The 23380-nt window shown below is 38.4% G+C and overlaps 1 protein-coding gene across 10 annotated transcripts in view; it reads left to right on the plus strand.

Moving 5' to 3' along the window:
* The window catches only part of SEMA4D (semaphorin 4D), a 99982-nt gene that overhangs the window by 52138 nt on the left and 24464 nt on the right, over positions 1–23380 (plus strand). For 5 of the 10 annotated variants that reach the window (XM_056513233.1, XM_056513227.1, XM_056513228.1 and 2 more), the window contains exons 3-13: positions 2885–2947; positions 10411–10803; positions 13069–13214; positions 14371–14433; positions 16751–16849; positions 17952–18045; positions 18984–19097; positions 19984–20135; positions 21867–22042; positions 22170–22326; positions 23095–23317. In XM_056513233.1, coding sequence (XP_056369208.1) covers positions 10710–10803; positions 13069–13214; positions 14371–14433; positions 16751–16849; positions 17952–18045; positions 18984–19097; positions 19984–20135; positions 21867–22042; positions 22170–22326; positions 23095–23317 — 1318 coding nt within the window. In that variant the 5' untranslated portion in view covers positions 2885–2947; positions 10411–10709. The remainder of the gene's footprint in view (positions 1–2884; positions 2948–10410; positions 10804–13068; positions 13215–14370; positions 14434–16750; positions 16850–17951; positions 18046–18983; positions 19098–19983; positions 20136–21866; positions 22043–22169; positions 22327–23094; positions 23318–23380) is intronic. The other 5 variants (XM_056513232.1, XM_056513234.1, XM_056513231.1 and 2 more) reach the window with 1 other exon arrangement.

A 23380-nucleotide genomic window follows, 5' to 3' on the forward strand; every position in this document is an offset into this window, starting at 1 on the left:
TGTGTAGCATGACTACAGGTGGTGTCTTGACAGGCAGCCAGTGGCAGTGTGACCAAAGGAGAAGAATAAGCCCCTACTTGCAAACCACTTTCACCTTAGCCCAGCCACCCTTACACCCAGCCCCATGTCTGTGGGCTTCTCTGCCAGAAGCACTGATGGTTAGTGGCCCCTTCCCAAGGACTGCCCTGAGGAGGGATGGGACTGCTCTTAGGAGCAGAATTCTTGAGCTGAAGTGCCACAGCTTGGAAGTCTTTGCAGCTCATCTGCTTCTTATCTCCATGGAGATCCAGAGGCTGGCTGAGAGGTGGCCTGACCTCCAGCCATCTGCCATCTCTCTTTCAGTCCACAGTGACCTCAGATCATAATTCAGAAACCTGGAGCTGTTTGCAGAGAATTGAAAACCTCCATGTCAGGATGTTTAAAGTAAGCCAGGAAGGTATACAGCTCAGCTGATTTGCTGGTAGGCTTTTTAGAGGAGTTTCGCAGTTACTGTAACTATTCATTTAGATGCAAGTGTTTTGTTACAGTGAAAGTGTTTGTACAAGTTATAGGCTGCTGGAAGCTCTTTCTCAAGAGAGGCAAAAGAGAATTTTCTTTTTCCCTTAAGGTAGCTGCAGCTAAAATAGATTATTATAGTTTGCTCTGGGAGTAGTAAGCTGTAAGGAGGCTTACTAGGATCTGAAAACTCCAGTAACAGTAGTGGCTGTGTTGATTGATGGCATCTTTTGGCAAGCAGGAGTTTTTTGTAGATTTTACTTGTTCACTTAAATACTGAGTGGCTCCAGCCATAGAGATGACCTGGTATAAATTAATTTGTGGAGAGCTTCATAACTGATCAGATGATTTACAGTTTGTCTGCTCTGGTTTGTTTGCAACAGAATGCAAGATGAATGAGTTTATTTTTCATCCAGAGTAAGTCAGTTACATTCTGCTACTGTTTGTGGAAAGTAGCTAGTTGGTAATAATGTAGAGGGGTAATGGATTTTGAGTTTTTCTTACTGAAAAACGATGCTGGGAGAATCAGACTGCCATGCCCTCTTTATATGGCCCAAAAGACCCAAAAGATGTGGAAAATAATGTTTTTTAAGTGAAAGTGTGTTTGATGTAACTGCCTGATGCCTTTTACCATACTGGTAGCCACAAAACATTCACTATTGAAGATCTCTGGAGAAGACCTTGTATAGTCTCTCCCTTAGAGACCTACAGTATTGAGCTGCTTCTTGTAATTTTTTTCAAGCCTGTTTCTTTTGAGGCCTCTTTTTTCTGAGACATTATAATTTTCTGGGACAAGAATGAAGCCTTGTAGAGATTTATTTTGTCAGGTGCACCATCTTACCACCTCCATCTTTGGAAACCTCCTAATTATTGACTTCAGTGAAATCTGCTTTAGACCCTCAGTGACTTGCATTTAAAAACACTATCCCTTCACATGACTTAGACCCTTCTAAAAAGGCTTTGATGAACATTAGGAAATATGTATGCTAAATACAATCTGTGTTATGTGCCTATTGGAAGCATTGAGAGCATACTGGAAACATGTTATGTAGAACAGTCTTGGAATAAATGCTTTGTTGTGTCCAGTTGTGATTGCTTCACAATGGCCCACTCTTCTCCTGTGATTGCAGCAAAATAAATACGAGCATGCCAGGATTTGTTGTCAGTATCCAGATCCACTTTCCTAAGCTTGTGCATAATGCAGTGTCCTGGTTTGAAGGACAGTTACCTGCCAATAAAGGCAGAAGCTTCTCTTTGAAATGGAGAATGTAAAATCCCTCCCTCCAAATTATTATAAATTTGAAATTAAGGGGCTCTCAGGCAAAGATGTGGAAATTAGGAATAACAATCTTTACTGGGAAAATTAAAATAGAAATACAGTATTACAAAGAACAATCCCAACCCTGACAGTCAGAATACAACCTGACACCCTGTCAGTCAGGGTGTTGGTAGCAGTCCCATTAAATGGTGGCTACAGTCCCCCTGCAGTGGCTGGTGTGGTTCAGCTGAAGCAGTGCTCCTGTGGAAGGGTGCAGCCTTCCTCCAAAAGTCCAGTGATGATGTAGAAAGGTCCGGCTTTTCCTCTGGAATCCGGTGGAAACAGATAACTTGCTGTTCAAAATCTCAGTTTTTCTCTAGGTAGGAAAGGCTTGGCTCCCTGGCTGGAGCACCTCCCAATGGGATGATATAATTTTATCAGCCATACAGTGGGACTTAATGGCCCAGCAGCAGATGATATCTTCCTGGAGGAAGGATGGGTTGTGGAAAAGATAAAGATAATTGCCCCATCTTGTCTTAAAGATGGACCATTAGCAGATGGTATGTGCCATGGAGATAAGGAATCACTACCCCAGCCAGTTTTAACAGATGGTGATAGAATACACACTTCTGGCCACATCAACCCAAAACATGCAGTTCTTAAATAATTCAGGAAAGTGTTGGTGCTGCTTTATATGAATTTAGTAAAGGTAGCTGTTTTGGGGCTGGCTGGTGTCTTAACCTCTCTCTAGTATATCCCGTGCCAGCATGTGAGGGGTCCCAGACTCTTACCAGTATTAGTAATTGCTACTGCAGTGCAAGTGCTGAATAATTTTGTACTGGGTAGGTATCAGCCTGCTTGGGATAGGAGAAACAAAATGAGTTTTAAAAGGGCTGATGTGTCTACTTTTTATAAGGTCTGCTTAATATGTTTCATGTTAAGTGCAGTGTCAGGATCTTGGCTCATTGGATGCAAAAGTAGCAATTCTGGTTTTTGTTAGGAATGCTCTGCCCTGGTAATCTGGAAAATAAATGCCAAACTCTTGGGGGAGTATTTATTATAATTCCCATATCAGAATTTGCCCTTCAGGCTTATGTGGTACTGATGTCAAACCTGTTTCTTCCTCTTCAGAAAGGACGTGTTTCTGACGGCTTCCCCACTCTGGGGTGTGCAGGAGGGTCCAAAGGGTGGCAGGTATGTACATTGAAACCAGAGGTGCACCCCCACAGCAAAGGGGGCTGTGTTGGCTTTGTGATGACTCTGTTACAGGTGTCCTCGTTAGCAAAACAAATAAATACTGCAAGAGTACTAGGGACTTAGTGCATATTAAAAAAATATAAATCAGGATTGAATTATAAGTTTGATGTATTATATTGTTTTGCTTCAAGACCAAAATACTCAGGAAACTTAGCAGGAAAGGATTTTTTTTCACTCAGGAATCTACTCTGTATTTACCTGTTCTTTAGTTACCACTAAAAGGTCATGTTCAGGGTTGCACCTTCCCTGTGTTATGTGGTTTATGTGTATGAAAGGGTGTTGGGCTTGGTATTGCTGGATACCTAGGATAGATTTGTTGTGTTTTGTTTAAAGCACACGTATCTGTTAATTTAGATATGCAGGTACTTTCACATATGCCATTAGTTGCCAAGAGGCATCTTAAAATAAATCCAGATGACTTATTCAGTCCTATGAGCCCAAGAAGAAATGAGAAAGAAACTGCAATGAAGAGAAATGAGCAATATTTTTAATTGTGATAGTATGTTCAACTGGTAGGAGAAGATGAACTTCAGGGACTTTTTTTCTTGGTTTTAGCAGCACTGTCTGTGTCACAACAATATCTGGGAGTATCCAGTCAGGCAGAAAAGGGTCTTAGAATATGCCCAGGGAAGCTCTTGAATTCTGTGTTTGGGATAGTTCAGCATCCAAGTTATCTCTTCTATGTTGCTCTTTGAAGTTGAATCCTATTCCTAGTGATCTATTCACAGTAATCTTAAAAATAAGGATTTTAATCTGCCTTGTAATTTTTTTTTTTTTTTTTTTTTGCAAAACACTTTATCTTGTTATCTTTGCCCGCAGAAAAGGAACACAGTAGTAAAAAAACAGGAATGTGAGTTTAATAAAAGAAAGGATTTCTAGCAGTATCCCTGAGAAGAAAAATTCTCTTCTTTAAGCATAAGCATTCATTTCCTGAGGACTGCTTGATGGCATATTTATTGTGCTGAAACAGAAAATACTGATTTGTTTCCTCAGCTTATGTCCTCTTTCGGCACTAGTGCACATCCTCCAGCAAGCTTTGTGGTAGAGATAAAGACCATACCAAATTGTCTTTAAGAATCTTTATCTAAATTTGTAATCATCTAGCAACTACAAAGTATTTTGGTTACAGTTTGAGATGCAAATAATCCCATGCTCTACATGTACATTAATCATAAAGGGCTACTGGTGTGCTATGTGTTACTTCTAGGCTTTACCTTACTTCAAGAGAAAATGAATGCATAGGTATTTTATAGTAAAAAGGTTGTAAATAATTATGTTTTTCGTAACACTGGAGAAAAATGGCACTGTGCTTGAGGTTTTTAAAACAGTGGGAACTAAAGCAAAGGATATAACCAGCCTGTCTTTATTAGTCTGAAATTCACAAACTGTGTAAATAAAGCTCAGTTGTCAAAGGTAATTTGTACAATTCTCACTATATAATTATGATTACTTAAAATACAAATATGCTAACTTTTCAGTTTTGGGGAAAAAAAATTGAAAAATAAAAAAGGGTTTAAGTAAAATCTCTGGACTTCTCTGGTTTGTTTTTCGTATATGGAGCCTTAGAATCTGATATAAAATAGGCATCAATAAATATTAAAGCAGGCTTCTATTCTGTTAAGGCTTCAAAAGAAAGTTATTTTGGGAGAACTTGGAATTTATACCCTCTGACACTCAAATCCTTTAACTCACCCTTTTTTGCTGGCAGAAGCAATTAACTCATAAATCTGCTTGTCTCCACATTGAGCTTCATATCCCTGATCATAGTAACTTACAAGTTACTCCTTGCAAGTTTTGCAAATGTTTTTGCTGTTTTTTTGGTTGGGTTTTTTTTTTGTTGTTGTTGATTCTGTTTTCTTTTTTTTAATTATCTAAAAATAGCAGGGTAGACTGCCTGGTAAACCTGCCATGCTTGTTTTGCTCCTGGCAGTGGGAAGGAAGGGTGTCTTCCTTACTGTGAGGTCTTCATTTTGCTGTCCCTGGACAATGAGTAATGTGACAGCGATTTGATGGAGAGGTAGGGAAGTGTAAAGGGCCTTCCTTTAAGCGTAAAGGAAGGTGGTCTTTTGTCTGGCAGACTCACTGGAGAGCTGGCATCACCTGTGTCATGGAGGTGAGCATTGTTTGTGTTGGGCAAGAAAAGTGGGTGACTGCGTGGGTGGGAGAACAAGTACAGAGTAGATGAGGGATTGCAAGGAAGGATAAACCCTGTGGAGGAGAATAAAGGGCAATACAGGAAGGGAGGAAGGTTATGGGGACATGTAGTGTGGTTGGGGAATCATGAAAAGAGTGATGGAACTAGGCTGGGATGGCCAGTGTTCCTTTGGCTTTCTTCAGGGAGAGGCTGGATCCTCTGTGTTGGTAATGATTATTTCTTGGGAATCACAAGAGTTCTAGCTATGATGCTGACTGTTTCTGGTGTGTTAGTAAATTCTCCTGATTTTAACCTTCATATACTATAAAACCAGATCCACTTAGCAGTTTAGGTAATACCAAGCCAAACGGAGAAGTTGCACTGCAGCTAAGTGTTTCTCAGAAGAAAAAAGATTTCAAAACCGGTGTTGCTGGCTTTGAAATTCCAGATTTTGGCTAATTTATGCGGTATTTGCTCATACAAGATACGCACTTAGATCCAGCCATACCTTGCTGACTGGGGGAGACACTTGCCTCTGGGTTGTTTTACTTATTAAAAAACCTGTATACTGGCAAGAGTTGTGGAATTGACACCTCGGAAAGATGAACTTTTGTGTTCACAAGTACTTTTTTTGTGCATACTTTGTCTCTGTGTCCTGGAGGATGAGAGAGATTACAGTCTCCTTCCTATGGTTGGCTTTCCAGCTTCTCACACTGCGTGAGATTTTGCATTTTTCCAGGAGGTGGATTAAGCACTGCTTCTTTGATGCCCTGTGACACAGATGTGAGAGACAGATGTTTTCTGATCTTGGTAACAGTCACTATATGCCATTGCAACTCACTGGTTTCAAAACTTGTGGTAGTATTCCTTACTAGCAGTTATGCAGTCTGAAATTTTTATAACAGCTTTGAGTTTTTGAATTTCTATCCTTCTTTCTTTGTCCGTGCATTACAATTATATGTGTCAAGGGGAGTGTTCACAGCTTTGAGCTTCCAGTTGTGCTCTGCCAAACTGACAGGAGCTGTATTGATTGCTTCTACAGTTGCCCTGTTTTTAGTCACCATAAATACAAGCATTATGGAAAACTCATTTTGCTCCAATTCGTTTTTATACATAGATGTAAAATTATCATCCGAGTCCCTAAATTTAGGATTTACTGATTATTTACCTCAGAAAATATTTTAGAGAATTTTTTATAGTTTTACAGAAAAGTAGACCTATGGTCACTTCAATTGGATTTTAATTAGGTAGACAAATATTTCAGACTTTTTTCTGCTTTACAGCAGAATTTAATGTACTTGTTTCCAAGCAAACTGTGGCTTATTTTTTAGAAGTTATGCTCTAAGGAGACCTAACTTTTCAGAGTTTCAGAGCACTCAGATCTTATCAAAGCTAGTAAACACTGATGAAACTGAGTTTGTCTGGAAATCAGGCCATTCATTGTCTGGGGCTTTTAAATTTTTACTTTTTCTTCTTGTACCCCTTGTGTTATGTAAAAAGAGATTCGTATTAGATTATGGATGACCTCCCAGTGTATGTCAGTAAAGGGCTTATTCCAGATAATTTTTAGAACAGGGAAGGGAGGAACAGGGGAGAGTAATTAAAGTGAAGGCTAAATTAAAGGACAAGGCTCTGAGTGCATTTTCATCTCTATTTAATAGAAATGAGAACAAAGTGGATCTTGCACAGTTAGGCATGCAATGTTCACTGTAGTCCGTTTTATTCCTTTTTTATAACATGCAAAATTTTGCCCTAAATCATCAAGTAATGTCCCACTTGTCAAACTTAGTAATGTGAAAAAGGACCTTTCTTGCAGCCCTCTACAATAGGAATGAAATCACAGATTTCCATTTTGTATAACCAGAGCAATTCTCAGTCCACACAGCAAAGCAGGCACTAAAAGATCCAAACAGACCCTTCGTTTCCTTCAAAAGATAATGTAATTTGTTTCAAGTTTCATTGTCATTTTGCATTTACTGAGGTAGGCGAGCTAGACTAGGAATGTAATGTGACTATAGGAGAACTCAGGATTTTCCTTTACTAGGGCTTATTTGCTAATCATGTTTGAAAGTCCAAAATATGCACACAACTTCAGAAGTCTCCTCTGGAGTCATCTCTGCTATATGGTGTTGTACATAACTGATGTACATAACTGATAGCTTAAATGTGTTTTGGTGATCTCTTTAAAAAAAAAACAAATTAAAAAAAAAATCAAGAGTTAACAGGGATTGATTTTTACATGCAGTCATCTCAGTAACAAAAGGCAGCATTAAGGAAAGGATTAACTGTGTGTATAAACAATGGCTCAGATATTTATTCAAAGTGCTGTTTTCCTCCTTACATTTATCTTAAAATAAAATAGCTGAACTGCCTGGAACTTTAATAATTGAACTATTGTAACGTTTTTAAACACTTACCTGTAAAGCTGTTTGCTTGCCTCAGGATGTCAAACCTTGTAACTCAGATCTGTATTGGAGAAAAAAACCCTGAAATTGCTTGTATCTTATGATAAACAGGGAGAAAGAAAGACAGACAAAAAAGCCTAGTAAGCTTAACTGAAAATATAATGCCTTAAAAACCAAAATGATTTATATTATCTGCTACTAACAGTTGGATATGATCCAGAGTGCTTACCAAGACAAAAAAAAAAAATAGAAAAAAAAAAATTAAGTTACAGGTTCAGCTTGAGCAAGTTAGTCTTGTGTGGATTTTTTTTCTTAGTAGATAAAAGATTTATAGAAATAAGTGAGATTTCTAAATCTTCTAATCTTGTCTGTGATCATTTAGTAAAGCAAGTGTAAACACTTAAAATGTACTTCTACTCAGCCTCCTTACTTAAGATCCACTGGCTGTGCTTACTAGAGATTCCTTGCCTTTTCTTGCTTAAACCCAGGTCCTCCTAGAGGCATCTTGCTTGTGCTTGACCTTGCTGCAGCTTACCCTTAGTCTTTTTACATCTGTGTTTTTCAGGTACTGGCTCCGTCCTTTTTAATGTTACTAATGATTTTGTAACCTTCTGTTATGGGTTAACGCTAACTGAATGCCAGGCATCCAGGAAAGCTGGTCACTCACTCTCCTGTGCAGCTGGGCAGGGGAGAGAAAATTTAAAGAAGGGTTCGTGGATTGAGATAAGAACTGGAAGAGATTGCTCATCAAATATCATCATGGGCGAAGCAGGCTCTAATTAAAGATATTAGTTGAAAACATTACTAACACCATCAGAGCAGGATAATGAGAAGTGGAAAAAGGCCCTTAAAAACAACTTTGATGCCCCCCGCCCTCCTTCCCAACTCTACCTCCTATGCTCTGTGGTGCAGGTTGACAGGGAATGGGAATTATGGTCAATTCATCAGCCATGGCTTATTCTGCTGCTCAGGGGGAGGAGTCATTCCCCAGCTGCACCATGGTGTCCCTCTCACAGGAGACAGTTCTCCATGAACTTCTCCAAAGTGAGTCCCTCTCATGAGCTGCAGCTCTCTATGACCTGCTGCAACATGTCCATCCCACAGGCAAAACTGCTGCAGGGTCACTCTTCCTCGCGGTGCAGTCCTTCAAGGACAGGCTGCTCCAGCATGGGAGAAAAGCCCCTCTCTCCACAGTTCTCTCTCGGGGTCACAGCTTCTTCTAGCATCTCCCTGCTCCAGCCTGGAGCTCCTCCATGGGCTGTGGGTGGGTCTCTGCATCCCCATGGCTCTCCATGGCTGCAGGGGCACAGCTGCTTCTCCATGGGCTGTGGGTGGGTCTCTGCATCCCCATGGCTCTCCATGGCTGCAGGGGCACAGCTGCTTCTCCATGGGCTGTGGGTGATCTCTGCATCCCCATGGACCTCCATGGCTGCAGGGGCACAGCTGCTTCTCCATGGGCTGTGGGTGGGTCTCTGCATCCCCATGGCTCTCCATGGCTGCAGGGGCACAGCTGCTTCTCCATGGGCTGCTGCACCAGAAGCTGCAGGGGAATCTCAGCTCCAGTGCCTGGAGCAGCTCCTGTCCCTCCTTCTGCACTAACCTTGGTGTCTGCAGGGCTGTTCCTCTCACATGTTCTCATTCTGCTGTTCTTTGGCTGGAATTAAAACTGTGCCACCACCTGTGTTTCGATTTCTTCTTACATATGTTATCACAGAGGATTTACCCTGATTTTTAATTGGCCCAGCCTTGGCCAACAGCACGTCTGTCTCTGGAGCTGCCAGGCATTGGCTCTGCTCTGCTGGACGTGGTGGAAGCTTCTAGCAGCTTCTTCCACGAGTCACTCTTATAGCCCACCTGCTACCAAAGCCAAGCTGTGCAAAATAAATACACCTTCACTTCCTCTCCTGCTGGATAACCTCTAGGTGTTGCAGTTATCTTGTAGTACATCTCTTACTAGAGTCACCTCAGTGTCTGAGGCTGTGGTGAAAATCTAGCATCTTAATCCCTGCTGCAAAGGGCAGAATGTTTTTTTCATCACTTACACAGATGTACAGGCCTCAAAACCTGTTTATAATCTAGTATTTGATGGATGCACTCGCTGCTTCTGGAACCTTCACATAGGAGTGGTTGTAGGAAGACAGGAGGAATGGACACTTCTGAAAGATGGTGTTTAAAGCAGTGAACAGTTTTGTTTATTAGGGCAGACCTTTCTGGGTCTGAGAGAAATAGTTGACTCGGAGACACAATGACTTTCATGGGACTGCCTATCTAGCAGTTTCACTGTTTAAGTGTTTTCTCCCTTAATTTTTGTATGCAGTTCATTAGTTCTTTGTTTCTGAAGCTGTATTTCTCCTCCCTGCACACTGCACATCTTAAGTGAGTTAGTAGCATTTTAGGAAACTTGACTAAAAAAGACACTTCCATAAGGTCCCAAGTGTGGGAGGTACAGGAGATTTGTGTAACCATACTTACTATTAATGTGCACTTCTCATGTTCTTTACTCTGTGACCTTAGTCATAGTGATTTTTGTTATAATTTTTTATTACTTGTTAGAGAGGTGGGATTTTCTTTTGAAAGAATAGACTAGAGTCAAGTTTTATGCATTAAGCATAATGAAACTTTGCTTAAGTTCAAAGTATTTACATTTGGCGTTCTAGATTGAAACAATTGCTTTCAGTTATTTCCCATTTGCCATGTAATGTGTGTCTTGTTTTTAAGAATATGATTTTCACCAATTAATGCATTTTGTATCCAAATTAAGGTATGGAGTCAGCTGTAGAAATACTGCAAGATCAGTTCTATTTTTGGCAGTATTAGGTTAGCTTCCTCTTCTACTTCTTACTTCCCTCCTCTCTCCACAGCATCATTTATTTCTCTGGCGAAACAGAAGAATGCACTCAGTCACACTTCTCAGCAGCTCTGCAGCCTGTGGAGTGTGTGGGCAGTCTCTGTATGCAGCATCCTGGAAAATGTGTGTTCTCTTGAAGTGATCTGCTGAAAAGCACGTACTTGTACTGTTGCTCCAGCCTCAGTTGTTGCATTGCTCTCAAGGGCTGAAATGCCTAGTGTCTGATACTCCCTGGGGTCTCCATTTCGTCTGCCAAAGAAACACTACCTGCTGCAGTTATCCGGTGAACCCCGAAGAGCAGGGACCCTGAAGATGGCTCTGTGTGCTTTTTATGCAGTTTGGAGTTTGTTGCTAGAAGTGGCAATAGCATTTGGTCCAGTACCAAGGATCACTTGGGAACACAAAGGTAAGAACAGAAATTTAAGTATTGTAATATTTGTAAGTATTGTAATATTTGCCACATCCTCAGGATTTCTGTGGAATTTGAAACTCAATGAAGCTTTAGATTCTTCCAGCCAGTTTGGTCTGGTGTTGCTACTTTGCTCACCTTATGAAATGCTTAAGATTAGAATGTTCAAAAGTCATTGAGATACTGGGTTATTGATTTTCGTTCCTTCAAGCAGCTTTGAAAACAGAGCTGTTTCGTAAACAGAGGAGAAATTCCGAATTTGGCTTTCTGCAACTGAAACTTGTTTCGAGATAAAATCCCAGTAGATGTATTTTATTTTAAACAAATTATTTTATCTGGAGTCTGAATACATCAGCAAAATGCACCTCTCCAGCTAATAATCTGTTTTGATACTAAGCCATCCTGACCATTAAATAAATCAACAGGTAAAGGAAAAATAAGCATTTGGCCCTCTTCTGACAGTATTTTATGGTGTCTAGATATGAAAGTCTTTTTTAGAACAGTGCTTTTCTTGCATTTGAAATTGCAGCACGTATTCATAATCTCCCAATACAATAATCAAGAGTCTGCAAATACAAGTGCCAAGAGAAGTTATAGAAATCAGAGGATCCTATAGCTTTTGATTTATTAATTTAGCCTGGATCTGAAAAGAAATTTAGAGCAAAGCCCATATCGTAGTTACTTGTGAATATATGTGTTTTTTTCCCCTGTTTTCTGCTCCTGTGCCCCCATTACCCATGTGGCATGGATGCTTTAAGAGATTTTGTCTTTGGGTCTTTTTTTAACATTAGTAAGCAGCAATTGATTACTTACCCAAGTGTGCAATAACTGCGCAAACCCAAACAAATACATTGGCCATATAATGAAGCAATCTAAAATAAGGATGTTAAATTCTGAGCAGACATTCTGTAGGGAAAGATAGATGGAGATTAAGAATGTAGTAAGTATAAGCAGATCATGACCTGACTGTAGGAAGTGTTTTTTCTGATTATAGATATAGCAGTTAGTGAGTTGCTGATAATTAGTGAGTTGCTGAGCCTTTTAAAAAGGATGGCCTAGACAAGGCTTGTAGTTCTTGCTTAGACTCCTTGATGCTTCTCTCTTGTAGTTAAAATTTGTCAAGTCGCTTTTTAATGGTACAGTGAGGTACTGCCAACTCACACCCAAATTAGTCAAGATAAACAAAGTTTATTTTGGTTCCTGCTGTTTCTGTTTGCTAAAGATTGTTGCATTTAAATGTTGGAAACTTACTTTGAATAGAAGAGGGAATTTAGTTCAGCAGAGTTGTATGAACTAGTTCATCTATTCTGGGAAAATTTTCCTGCCAAGTAAAAGATTTCAAAATTACATACTTGAGAATATAGTTTAAAAGTAGTGTTTCTGGAGTATTATAGTTGAAAATGTGCAATTACTAATGATAGAATTGGAAGACATAGTACATTGTTTTCATCTGTATCGTAAAAAGCCATGCTTAATCTTGCATCTTCATGTACAAAACCTTTCAGTAATTTTTACATTACAGTTGTACATTCAGAAAAAAATACTCTTTTGTATTAGTCAGTTTGTGTCATCTTTCTTCAAGCCATTCTTGTCCATTCTACACACTTCCTCATTCCACTGCCTTTTCTCTCGTATCTCCCTCTTTTTCTTATCTTACTGATCTTCATCTTATTTTCCCCTCATGCTGTTATTTTATGTGTATGCTGTGTATTTCATCCCTGGCTTTCACTCCACAGTTGGCTGCAAATGATTTGCTATTTGCTTCTGTGTCTTCTTTCTGTTATGTCAGTATGCTGAAGAGTTGTCTTAAGGTGCAGGATATTTTGTAAGATTTGTTCAGGGTAGTTTCAAGGGATGTGGTTACTGGCCTGATTTTCCACAGTAGATTAGTATATGGAAAGGAAAAGGTGAGGAACTGACAGTAGATGTGGAAAATAGAAGTTCAGAAAAAGCAAGTAGAAAAAAAATGAAGGAAGAAGTGAGTTACAGGGATCCATCACAAGAGGAAGTACCTGAGCATTTGAAATTGTATGAGGAAGTCAGGACAAGCGATTTTGATGTTGTTGGTGGAAGCTGCTGTTTCTGCTGAATCAAGCTTCTAAGGGGTCCGTTGTCTTCTACATGGGTTGTCTGAACCTAAGTTTTGTTGTTTTCAAGTTTTCTAGCAGTGTTAGACAACTTAGAAAAAATTACTCATGAGCTTGACCCTACATGATTGTGTTTCTTCATGAGGTGCTGTTTTGTTTTTTTCCGTTTCAACAGAGGTCCAGCTAATACATTTTAATGAATCAAAAGTGTCAAATTATTCAACCTTGCTGTTAAGTGAAGACAAAAATGTTCTATATGTAGGAGCCAGGGAAGTGATCTTTGCCTTAAACGCAGTGAATATTGCTGAGAAGCAGCACGAGGTATGCCTTTTAATACATTATCCTCCATGTAAAAATTGTACGCCAAGTTTGACTTAATTTCCTGATATCAGTAGCACTGCATTTTAGACAAATAGATACCTAAAGGAGAAGTTGCTCTGTATGGTCTACTAGTATTATTTTGGAAGATTTTACAGAGTAAAGGAGAATAAGAAAGGAGAAGCTGGATATAAACAAGTAATTAGAGATCTCCTTGGGTATTTTCTTCTTGAGGGCAGGATGCTAGACAACAGGGACTGTGGGTATCATCTTTAGCAATACTTCTTACATGTTTTCTTTTTATCAGGAGTGGACTTTTTTCTGTTAATCTGGGTCAAATAGCAATCTGAAACAGAGGCAGAGCTGGGGCTTGCTGAGAGCAGGCTGTAGATGTGCTGCAAATGAAGGCCCTGTCAGTCTCGTGCTCTGTTCTGTGTCTAGGTGTATCTGCACAGCACGTGGTGGTGCAGACAGGTCTGATCAGCTTCCTCAGAGAAGTACTTTGAATATGTTTGTGCTGGTTTCTCAAAGTAGATTAGCCCAGGCAGAAGTCTACTAATGTTATATTGCTTCCAGGTTCTTCCCAGGCTCCTGCTTTTCATTCCATCAGCAGCACAAGCTGACTTGTAGAGGTGCAACATGGTGCACCACCCAGAGTGCTTTAGAAGATGCTTATATGAGTTTTAATCTGAAGAACATGTTCATCAGTGGTGGTGGGCACTTTCACTAGCATATAAAAAACATAGTTGTGTAGTGTAAATTAGTCCAGTACATTTTCTTTGATTCCTTTCCCTCAAGTGTTTTTTATTCAGGTGTTAATGAAATAGAGAAGTACTTCAAATCGAAAAAATACTTATGCCAGTTACAGTTGCATTTCCCTAATGCATATGATAATGAAAAGTTTATTAGCCATTTGTGGGGAATCATCATTATTAACCTAGAGAATGGTAGTTTAGTTCTGCTTAAGGCACATGGATTTGAAAAATGTCACTTCCCTGGGAAAAAGTGGCTTTGAACCTTTAAATGCTACTTGCAAAATGTCTTACATTTGCTCTATATAGGATTGCCTTTTCTCGTGTGTGTAATGGCAAGATTTTCAGACCTTACATTTAATTAAAGTACTTTAAGCGTGCTTTTTGTTGCATGTTTTTTCATTTAGTTACACTGGAAGGTCACAGAAGATAAAAGGACTAAATGTGCAGTCAAGGGCAAATCAGAACAGGTATGTACTTTTATTGAACTCTGAGATCTTGTACATTTTACTTCAAGAGAAGTGACATTAAAAGAAGAAAGTCTTCACCTGTTTGAAATTAAAATTTCAAAACAATTACCTAATTTTTTTAATTAACTTGAGCATTAGAAACTACAGCATACTTAGTCTTTTTTTCTTAGTTCATTATTTTTGTTGTTGAATATTATTTGAATGCTTGAAAATCTGAACGCACCCTGATGTGTGTTTAATGTTAATGGTTTTCCATTAAGATGATAAACCAGTATTGCTTTCACTGAAGTAATTGATAGCAACTGTTTTGTTTTGTTACTGCAATAATTCAGTCAGAGCATTTGATTTTACAGAGTGAATGATTAATTTTGTGTGCTTTGCTTTAGGGCATAGGGGTTTATTATTAGGCCAGTGTATTCTTTCACTCTCTGTGTTAGTGTTGTGTTGCTCAGTGGGTGTGCACACAGGTCACACCCCTGTGGTGCGACTCAGACAGCACCCGAGCAGCCAGATCTCCTGTCAGCTTGAGCAGGGTCCCCTGGTGTTTCTGGGAACCACTGACTCCTCATGACTGCCAGGGCACAGGCTGGCCTGCTCATCTTGCCCTTCTCTGGGAACGTCCTTTACTTGAGGTGGTTGATTGTGTGTGGATGTACCTTTCTCTTTGTGTAACACCACTTCATTTAATGATGCAGTAAAGCAGAGATTTTCTGGGCAAGACTGGTGGTCAGGCCTTTAACACAGGCTTGAAAGTAGAAGTCTGCCAGTCCTCTGAATATAAAAAAGCAGATCTTCTCTGCACTTGGAGGGATGTGATCCTTGAGTATGCAGCTTGTGTAGTTTGCATTGTTAAAAAGAACCCCAAATGCTGCACCCATGGCTCATAGTTATCCTGTATTCATGTGGTTCATCAGGATGGGAGTGGGCTGTCTCCCTCTGACTAGCTGCTTCTTTTCCTTGACTGATTACTGATAACCATCAGTACATTATTCAAACATGAGTTGTGACAGATATTTAAGGTGTGTTTCTTCTTTGTCTACCTCTGTAGGATAGGATCAAAGAATATTATTTTTGTTCTGCAGTTCAGCTGGGGCTGCTACTAATATACTGATACACAGCCATGATGAATATGGGATACAAGTTTTTTTTGCGCTTGAGCATATTTTTAGTAGACTTGAGTGTGAATCTCCACAAGTCCTCCCAAAAATCATTGGTGGGATATATTAGACCCCATAAATACGTAATTTTATAGAGCTCTGAATTTATTTTCTTCTATTTTCATCTTGCCAGCCATGCTTTTTTCTCACTTCTAACCTTCTACTAGTCATATTTATGTTATAGCTATGGTGTTTTGCACAGTACAAAAGTCTGAAAAGAGTCAAGGTATTAAGCCACTGCTGCTATTTGTTACATTTGAATGGGCAGTTCTCTCCCCCCCACCACCCATCATGCTACATGATGCCAGCAGAAAGCATTTATACAGCTTTTCAAGGGCTTTATCTGGCAGAAAACTGGTTTTACACTCTTCTCCCCACTTTTTTCTCTCTCATACAGTCACAGAAATACCTAATTTGTGTCATAAGAAGGAATAGTAAGGCCAGTGCTTAAATTTGCGTAGGAAGTTCATGGAACAACAGTTCAGTGGAGGGATCTGGCAGTGTACCAGCAAGAATTAAGAGGTGTTACTGATACTGGTTTTTCACCTCTCTCTAAGTGGTTGTTAAGAATTGTTTTACTTCATTATTGTTCTGAATTTTTATTGTATCCTTTATTAAGGATTTTTGTCAAACTCCTTGTTCTATTTCAGATCTAAAGATATTATGGAACTTCCTTGGCCAGTATCAAGGACTGGAAAAAAAGAAAAAAAAATGGCTATAAGCGACAAAGATTTGTAGCTAATTTAAGGCTATTAGAGGTTTAGCACACTTAACCTTGGCTCATTGTTTCATTTCGATGTACAAGGGATGACAAAGTCTAAAACCCACTTCATGTTTAATAACATGAAGTTGTTCACGTGGACTGGAGGTGTGTTTGGAGCTTGTCCTTCCATAAAATGTGATGGACCCTGCTGAGCATGCTGTCCTGCTAGGACACTGAGGCAGCTGCATACTACTGGCTGTAGGAAACCAGCTGCTATAGGATTGATTAGAGCTCGTGGAGATTGTAGGGTGATGGTGTCCCAGTGTCACACATGTGTCACCTGGGCTTGCTGGTGTGATGTAGCATAAGTAGTGGCAATGGACAATGTTGTTTGTTTATGTTGGAATGTGGAAGCTATGTTTTATCAAACTAGTTCTTTCCTCATCCTCTATTACAGACAGAATGTCGTAATTACGTGCGTGTCTTGCAACAGCTGAATGATACTTTCCTCTATGTGTGTGGAACTAATGCATTTCAGCCAACATGTGATTACCTGGTAAGAAATGTACATGTTTTGACCCAGCAACAACTGTAACCTAAAAGCTGCTCAGGTAAACATTTCATTTCCCAAAAGTGTTGCATCTTCACTGCTGGCTGTAAGGTTAGAAGCATTTGTTGCACTATCCTATCATAATGGCAGAGTATACTTCTCCTTTTTCAGAGCACTTAATGAATTATTGGTTCATCTTGGCTAACTGCAGATTTATTTTTTTCTTAGCTTTTATACTTTTTTGTGTATTGTGTATTAGCATGAAACCATTACTAAAACTGAAATGATATTGTATGTAACTTCCACTCGTTACTGAATCTCCCTGAAATTTCTTGGATTCCTGTCTCTGCTTGTGTCTGCTCCTGGCTGTGCCAAAGATATGTAGTGCTGAATCCTTCAGAGTGAAGTCTTGGCACAAAATTAAAACTTCCTTTTTCTCGCTGCTGACTCCTGTATCATTTTCCTTACTGCAGCTCTTAGCAATTAGAAAATTGAGAAATCTTGTAATTCTTGTAGTTTCCAGTGCTTTCATTACATAGTATAACTGATTACTTTCCCAGTACTGTGGCTGCATTTCATCGGTTTTTGTGGCTACATTCTCTTGGTTTGTTAAAGATTTGTAAAGTAGCGGACTAAATACTCCATTGCTTTTTAAAGCCTAGTTGAATTACAGCCTATCTCACAAATTTACCATCATCTCAAAAATGGCTTAATCCACCTCAGAAAACCTTCTTGATTTCTACGACTCTTCATCCATTTTTTTCAACCTAATTGAATAATTACCAGTTCTTTCTATGTGTTAGTTAACTTCTCTGCCTTTCTTGCTGTTTAGTTTTTTTGAGTGCTCTTTCTTGAGGATTTAACTTTCCATGTTTTGCTCTTTGCTTCCACCCTCACAAATTACAGGATCACATTTTTTCTCTGTCTTTTAGACTTCATAAGATTTTTTGAAGGCATATAAACCTTCTGTAATTTTACACAAAATGCCTTTGATGCTGGAAGTTGATGATACAGCCCATTATTTAGCATCTTGTTTCTAGCTAACTTTGCACAAGGTGAGTTGCTGAAAGAAAAAAAGTGCTAGTAGTTGTTCTGTGGTTTCCAACAGAATTTGATTTCATTTGAACTTGGAGGTAAAAATGAAGATGGTAAGGGCAGATGTCCATTTGATCCTGCTCAAAGCTACACATCTGTTATGGTTGGTAAGTTCAGACTTTGCATTCCTCATTCTTATATTTAAAAATGTTCTATCTTTTCCACTGTCACCCTCCAGTCTGTGATTGTCAAAGTGGCTTGCATCCATATTTTTTTGTCTGTATTGTGTATCTATATATATGCTAAAATACTTATGTAGTCATCTAAGCAGGTTTCTTAAAAGGAGAACTTCAAACTCTAGGGTGTTTTGAAAGCAATTTCTAAAATATCAATTTTCAAACTATTTCTACATGCTAAACATATTTAGTCCAGATAATCTAAATGTACGTAGTAAATGCCCTTGTAGTATCAATTACTGTCATTTCATTAAGTATAACAAGCAGTATTGTTAGCTGTTCCCAAGATGTGCTACAGAATAGGGAAGTGAGATATTTATTGCAAGTGTCCTTCCTACATGGCAACACACCAATGAATCTTAATTTGGGGAAGCCAGAATTTTTGGCTTTTACCTGCGTGTCTCAAGATCATAAAAGAGAAGCTCTATATCACATGAAACAGGAAATGAGAAAAAAAAAATAACATGCTCCCTGCATTGTGTCTAAATTTGTACAAATAGAATTTGAATAATGGTGGCATAGAAAGAGGGGAGAATAATTTCCAGACTTCTGGGACATTTAAGTAAATTTGCATGTTTTAACATAAACTGTAGATTTTCATGTTAAATGTTAAAATGCCACAAAAGCAGTGTTGACTTTTGTCAGTTTTCATGTTAGAGCAACAATAATAAATCCAAGTGTGAAGTGTTAGCTTGAGACTGATTGACAGAAATGTAAACATGAAAGACATGTCTAGGGCAATTTAGAGGAAATCTTTGTTTACCTTTTCTTGTGGGAAGTTAAAACTTACACAGACTCACAAAATATTTATATACTTTTTTTTTGATATCCAGTCTATAAGTTCTAACATGTCTGGTTTTGTGTTGAAGATGAGGAGCTTTATTCTGGGACTTCCTACAATTTCTTGGGAAGTGAACCTATTATTTCACGGCACTCTCATCAGAGCCCTCTGAGAACAGAATATGCAATACCTTGGCTTAATGGTAAGTGAGCATGAGAACTGGCCCAAACAAGTTGCTTTTCTTCTTCAACACCACATGTACAGAGTTTGTGTCTTACCTGGGTAAGACGTCTGATGTCTCAAAGAGATGGATTTTGTTATACTGGCATACATTGTGAGTGTATCCCTCATGTATGCCATCAAGAGATTGAATTTTGAGATTCCAGGATTTTTATCAGCACTGATGGTGAAAACGGCTTCAGAATATACATGCATCAACTTGGCATTAATGGTTTATTTCTTATGTGCTTGTTCATCCTCGCAATAATGCAGCTTAATTATGATATGGTAAAGAATGGAATGGTTTGTTCTTGAATTGGTTCTTAACACTTTAAGTTACTGAATTTCAAAAGTCACTGAATTTTGTGAATTCTCAGAGGTTTGAGGCTTTGTACCAAAAACGACCGAAATCTTGGCCATTTTCAAAAAGTACAGGATTCAGAGTTTTGTAATATATGTTGCAATGGCACTGTCATTGTAGTGCTTCAGCTAATAGTTGAAATAAAGGAGAGGCAGGCAAGGAAGAGTTACCTCTCCAGGCCCATTAGAAAACCTCGTTTGAGTGTGAAGAATGCTGAAGTAATGAGCTATCAGATCATAGAAATCTCTCAGGTATCTTAGTGCTTTCACATATGTTTTGTGGGGTCCTGGTTTTTTTTCTGTTTCTGGTTGGTTTTGTGTGGTTTGGGGTTTTTTTTTTTTTAGAAATCCTGTTCGTATTACAAACAGCAAATTGTGTAAGTAGGTCAAATGGAGAGGAGGTAAATGCAGCATGGAGTTTGGGTTGAAAGATGACTTCTGTACATCTTTGAGGGAATCAAGTCAGTAGTCACATATATAATAGAAAATTCTTCTATTTATGTCTGTAGAGCCCAACTTTGTTTTTGCTGATGTGATAAGAGCAGATCCAAACAGCACAGATGGAGAAGACGACAAGATATACTTCTTTTTCACTGAGGTGTCTGTGGAGTATGAATTTGTAGGAAAACTGATGATTCCAAGAATTGCTAGAGTCTGCAAGGTGGGAGATAGTTCAGTTTACTTTTACTATATCTCATAGAATCTTGTATGTGTTTGTTGAGAACATTCTTTATGCTGGGTTTACTGCCAGGTAAATGGAGGTGATTGACTTTAGTAGATCTTAGAGAATAAGCAGTTCCAGTCAGTTCGTTGGAACTGAGAAGGCTTAATGGTTGCTTTTTAAATAAAACTTGATTTAATTTTGCACAGTTGTGAAATTTCAGTACATCTGGGGGTTCTGCTCCTCTCTGGGAGAAAACAAAGCAACCATGACAAAACCTAGCAATATAAGAAGTGTTGCTTCAGTTTTCATTGTTAATTTTCTTAAACAAATTAAACAAGCTCCCTGTGAAGAAGTGACTTTGAAAGCAGAGCAGATAGGATGTGTGATAGGTGACTTTGAAGTAGCTGTATGCAAACACAACTGTAGCTGTGTCACAACAAAATAGTTCTTGACCGTGGTGTAGCAGATGGGACTTGTATGAAGCTGCTACAGCTGCCAGGGCCTGAAGGGAAACGGTCACCAGCAGCCTGATTCTGTCACACTGCCTGTGTTTAAATCTCAGTGTGTTAAGCTGATTCAAGTACATCCTCAGGAGTGCTGGTTAAAAGTCTTGCTGATTGAAGTTTTTTCAGTAGAAAATGTTTATTTAACAAAAACTTTTTCAGTGGAATGTATCAATTTCCTTTTATTCCAACAGGAAATTCATCGAGCTGTTTCATTTTTATGAGGTTGAAAGTTTTATTTTGACTTTACTGTTTTGTATTTGAACAGGGAAGTCAAAACATCAATAACAAGTTAGTGCCCTTGAGATTTCCTTTAAACAAGAAGCTGGAGGCAGGTTTAGATGGGGCTTATTATTGCACTCTGCCTACTGACAGCTTGTGCACACTTTAAAAGGGGAGTATTGAGGAACATGAGAACTTCATTTATTATATTGTTATATATTTCAGACTATTGTTTGAAATAGAAATCAGTGGCAGATTGCAAACACATAAACATTTAAATATATTTATTAAAACAAGTATGTTAATTAATAATTAACGTACTTAATTGTTTTAATAAATTTTGCAGATTTCCTTTAGTACATTGCATACACCATTGGATAATGAATGGAACTATTAAATGGAAATATTAATACTGTTTCAATATGCCCTTTTATAAGAGAAGTATTAGAGCTACAGCTTAATTATAAAATATTTTGAAATACATTTCTAGTCAATAGGTCTTAACTTACGCCTTGGTACCTGTAAATCTTTAATAAAGGATTAAACCATAGCTGGATTTCTTCTAATGAAATAATGAGTGTCAGACAAATCAATCGAAGGACATATTGCAGCATTAGAATTTAAATCAGTTTTGATGTCACAGAACAAATATAGTATTATGTATTTCTCTTAAAGGACAGTATGCTTCCATGCACATTTTACTTTTTTCGTAATTGATACATTGCCCATCTCAGTTTTTCCAAGTGATGCTGAGGTATGGTTCTTCACTAACTCTCATATTTCATCTTCCCTGTATGTGTGATAGAAATAATATTTTTGTTGAACCAGTTTTCCTGTGGCTTTGTTTGTTTTAAATGTGTTAACATTTATTGATGTTGCTAGAGATAAAATATTATAAAACACCAGGGCTTAATAATTGCATGCTATATAGCAATGGTTCTTAACTGCAAAAATGCTGCTAGTACTCCTTATAAACACCTTTTTATTTTTTTAATACCATAAGAGGGACCAAGGAGGATTAAGGACCTTGCAGAAAAAATGGACTTCGTTTCTCAAGGCCAGACTGATTTGTACCATCCCTGATAAGAATTTAATTTTCAATGTTATCAATGATGTTTTTATTCTCAAATCTCCAACTTTGAAGGAACCAGTAATATATGGAGTCTTCACCCCACAATTGTAAGTGTGGTATAGCCTTTTCCTGCATAAGTACCTTTAATCTCAGTTGGTTGCTACAAGAAAATGATAATTACTTCAGTGTTTTGTTGTTTTTTTTTTCTTTCTTAATTTCTTCCTGAATTAATAGGAATAATGTGGGGTTGTCAGCAGTGTGTGCATACAATCTGTCTACTATAGAAGAGGTTTTCTCAAAAGGAAAATACATGCAGAGTGCTACAGTGGAACAGTCTCATACAAAGTGGGTACGATACAATGGGGAAATTCCTAATCCTCGACCTGGTGCGGTAAGTTTCTGTAGTCTTGGATCTGATAACTTTTTTAATGCTCAAGAGAAAACAAACTGAGAAATACTCGTAACCCACTAATGATTCATTTGTGTGCCCTCACTTGGTTGCTTCTTGTAAAAACTTCATAGAAAAACACTCAGGTGGTACGTTCTGAACTTTTTATCTGGGAATCAAAGTCTTTGGGTTTGGGTTTTTTTAAATTTAGAATTAGGTTATTTGCTGGTTTTGTATTTAGTTATTTTCTCATTGTGAAATAGAACTCAGTTTACACTAGCAACATCATACTCTTTTTAGTTCAAGTGAAAAGAAATATAACAACTGTTGCATTGTCTCAGTAGAAGCAGCATGTTTATCTAATCTAGTGCGCTGCTCTGCAAACTCAAACTTTCCTAGATGTGGGTCTCTTTCAGACTTTTTACTTCCTTATGTTCCTTACAGTCATACTTTTGCTAGTGCTGAAAGAGGTGATGGTTAAAAGTACCAAAGGTGCATGAGATCATAGAATGAATACTTTCCTAGAATATATTTTGGACCTAAGCAAAAACGTAGTCCAAAATTCAGGGATTAGTTCATACCTGAGACCATCCCTAGCTATGAGACCTTCCTTGGTACAATGAGTTTGGTGTACCAGTGTGGTTACTGGCCAGAATAATGTGGAGAAGAAAATGCATGCAACCGCTGTTAATAGTCTTTATTTTGCACAAGTAAATTATACAATTTGGTTGTCTTTTTTCTTTTTCACCCTCTCTCTGTTCCCCCTTCTAGTGCATAAACAATGAAGCCAGAGCATCAAACTACATGAGTTCTCTGAATTTACCAGACAAAACATTGCAGTTTGTTAAAGATCATCCTCTAATGGATGACTCAGTGACCCCAGTAGGAGACAGACCTCGGCTAGTAAAGCGAGATGTGAAGTATACACAGATTGTAGTTGACAGAGTCAGAGCACTCAATGGCACCATCTATGATGTTATGTTCATCGGTACAGGTGAGTTCTGCAAAGCACCTGGTTTTGGTGATGCACTGATTCTTTAGTTGTCTTAGAGAAACT

This window comes from Oenanthe melanoleuca, chromosome Z (assembly GCF_029582105.1).
Source record: "Oenanthe melanoleuca isolate GR-GAL-2019-014 chromosome Z, OMel1.0, whole genome shotgun sequence".
In the NCBI taxonomy this organism is placed as follows: Eukaryota; Metazoa; Chordata; class Aves; order Passeriformes; family Muscicapidae; genus Oenanthe; species Oenanthe melanoleuca.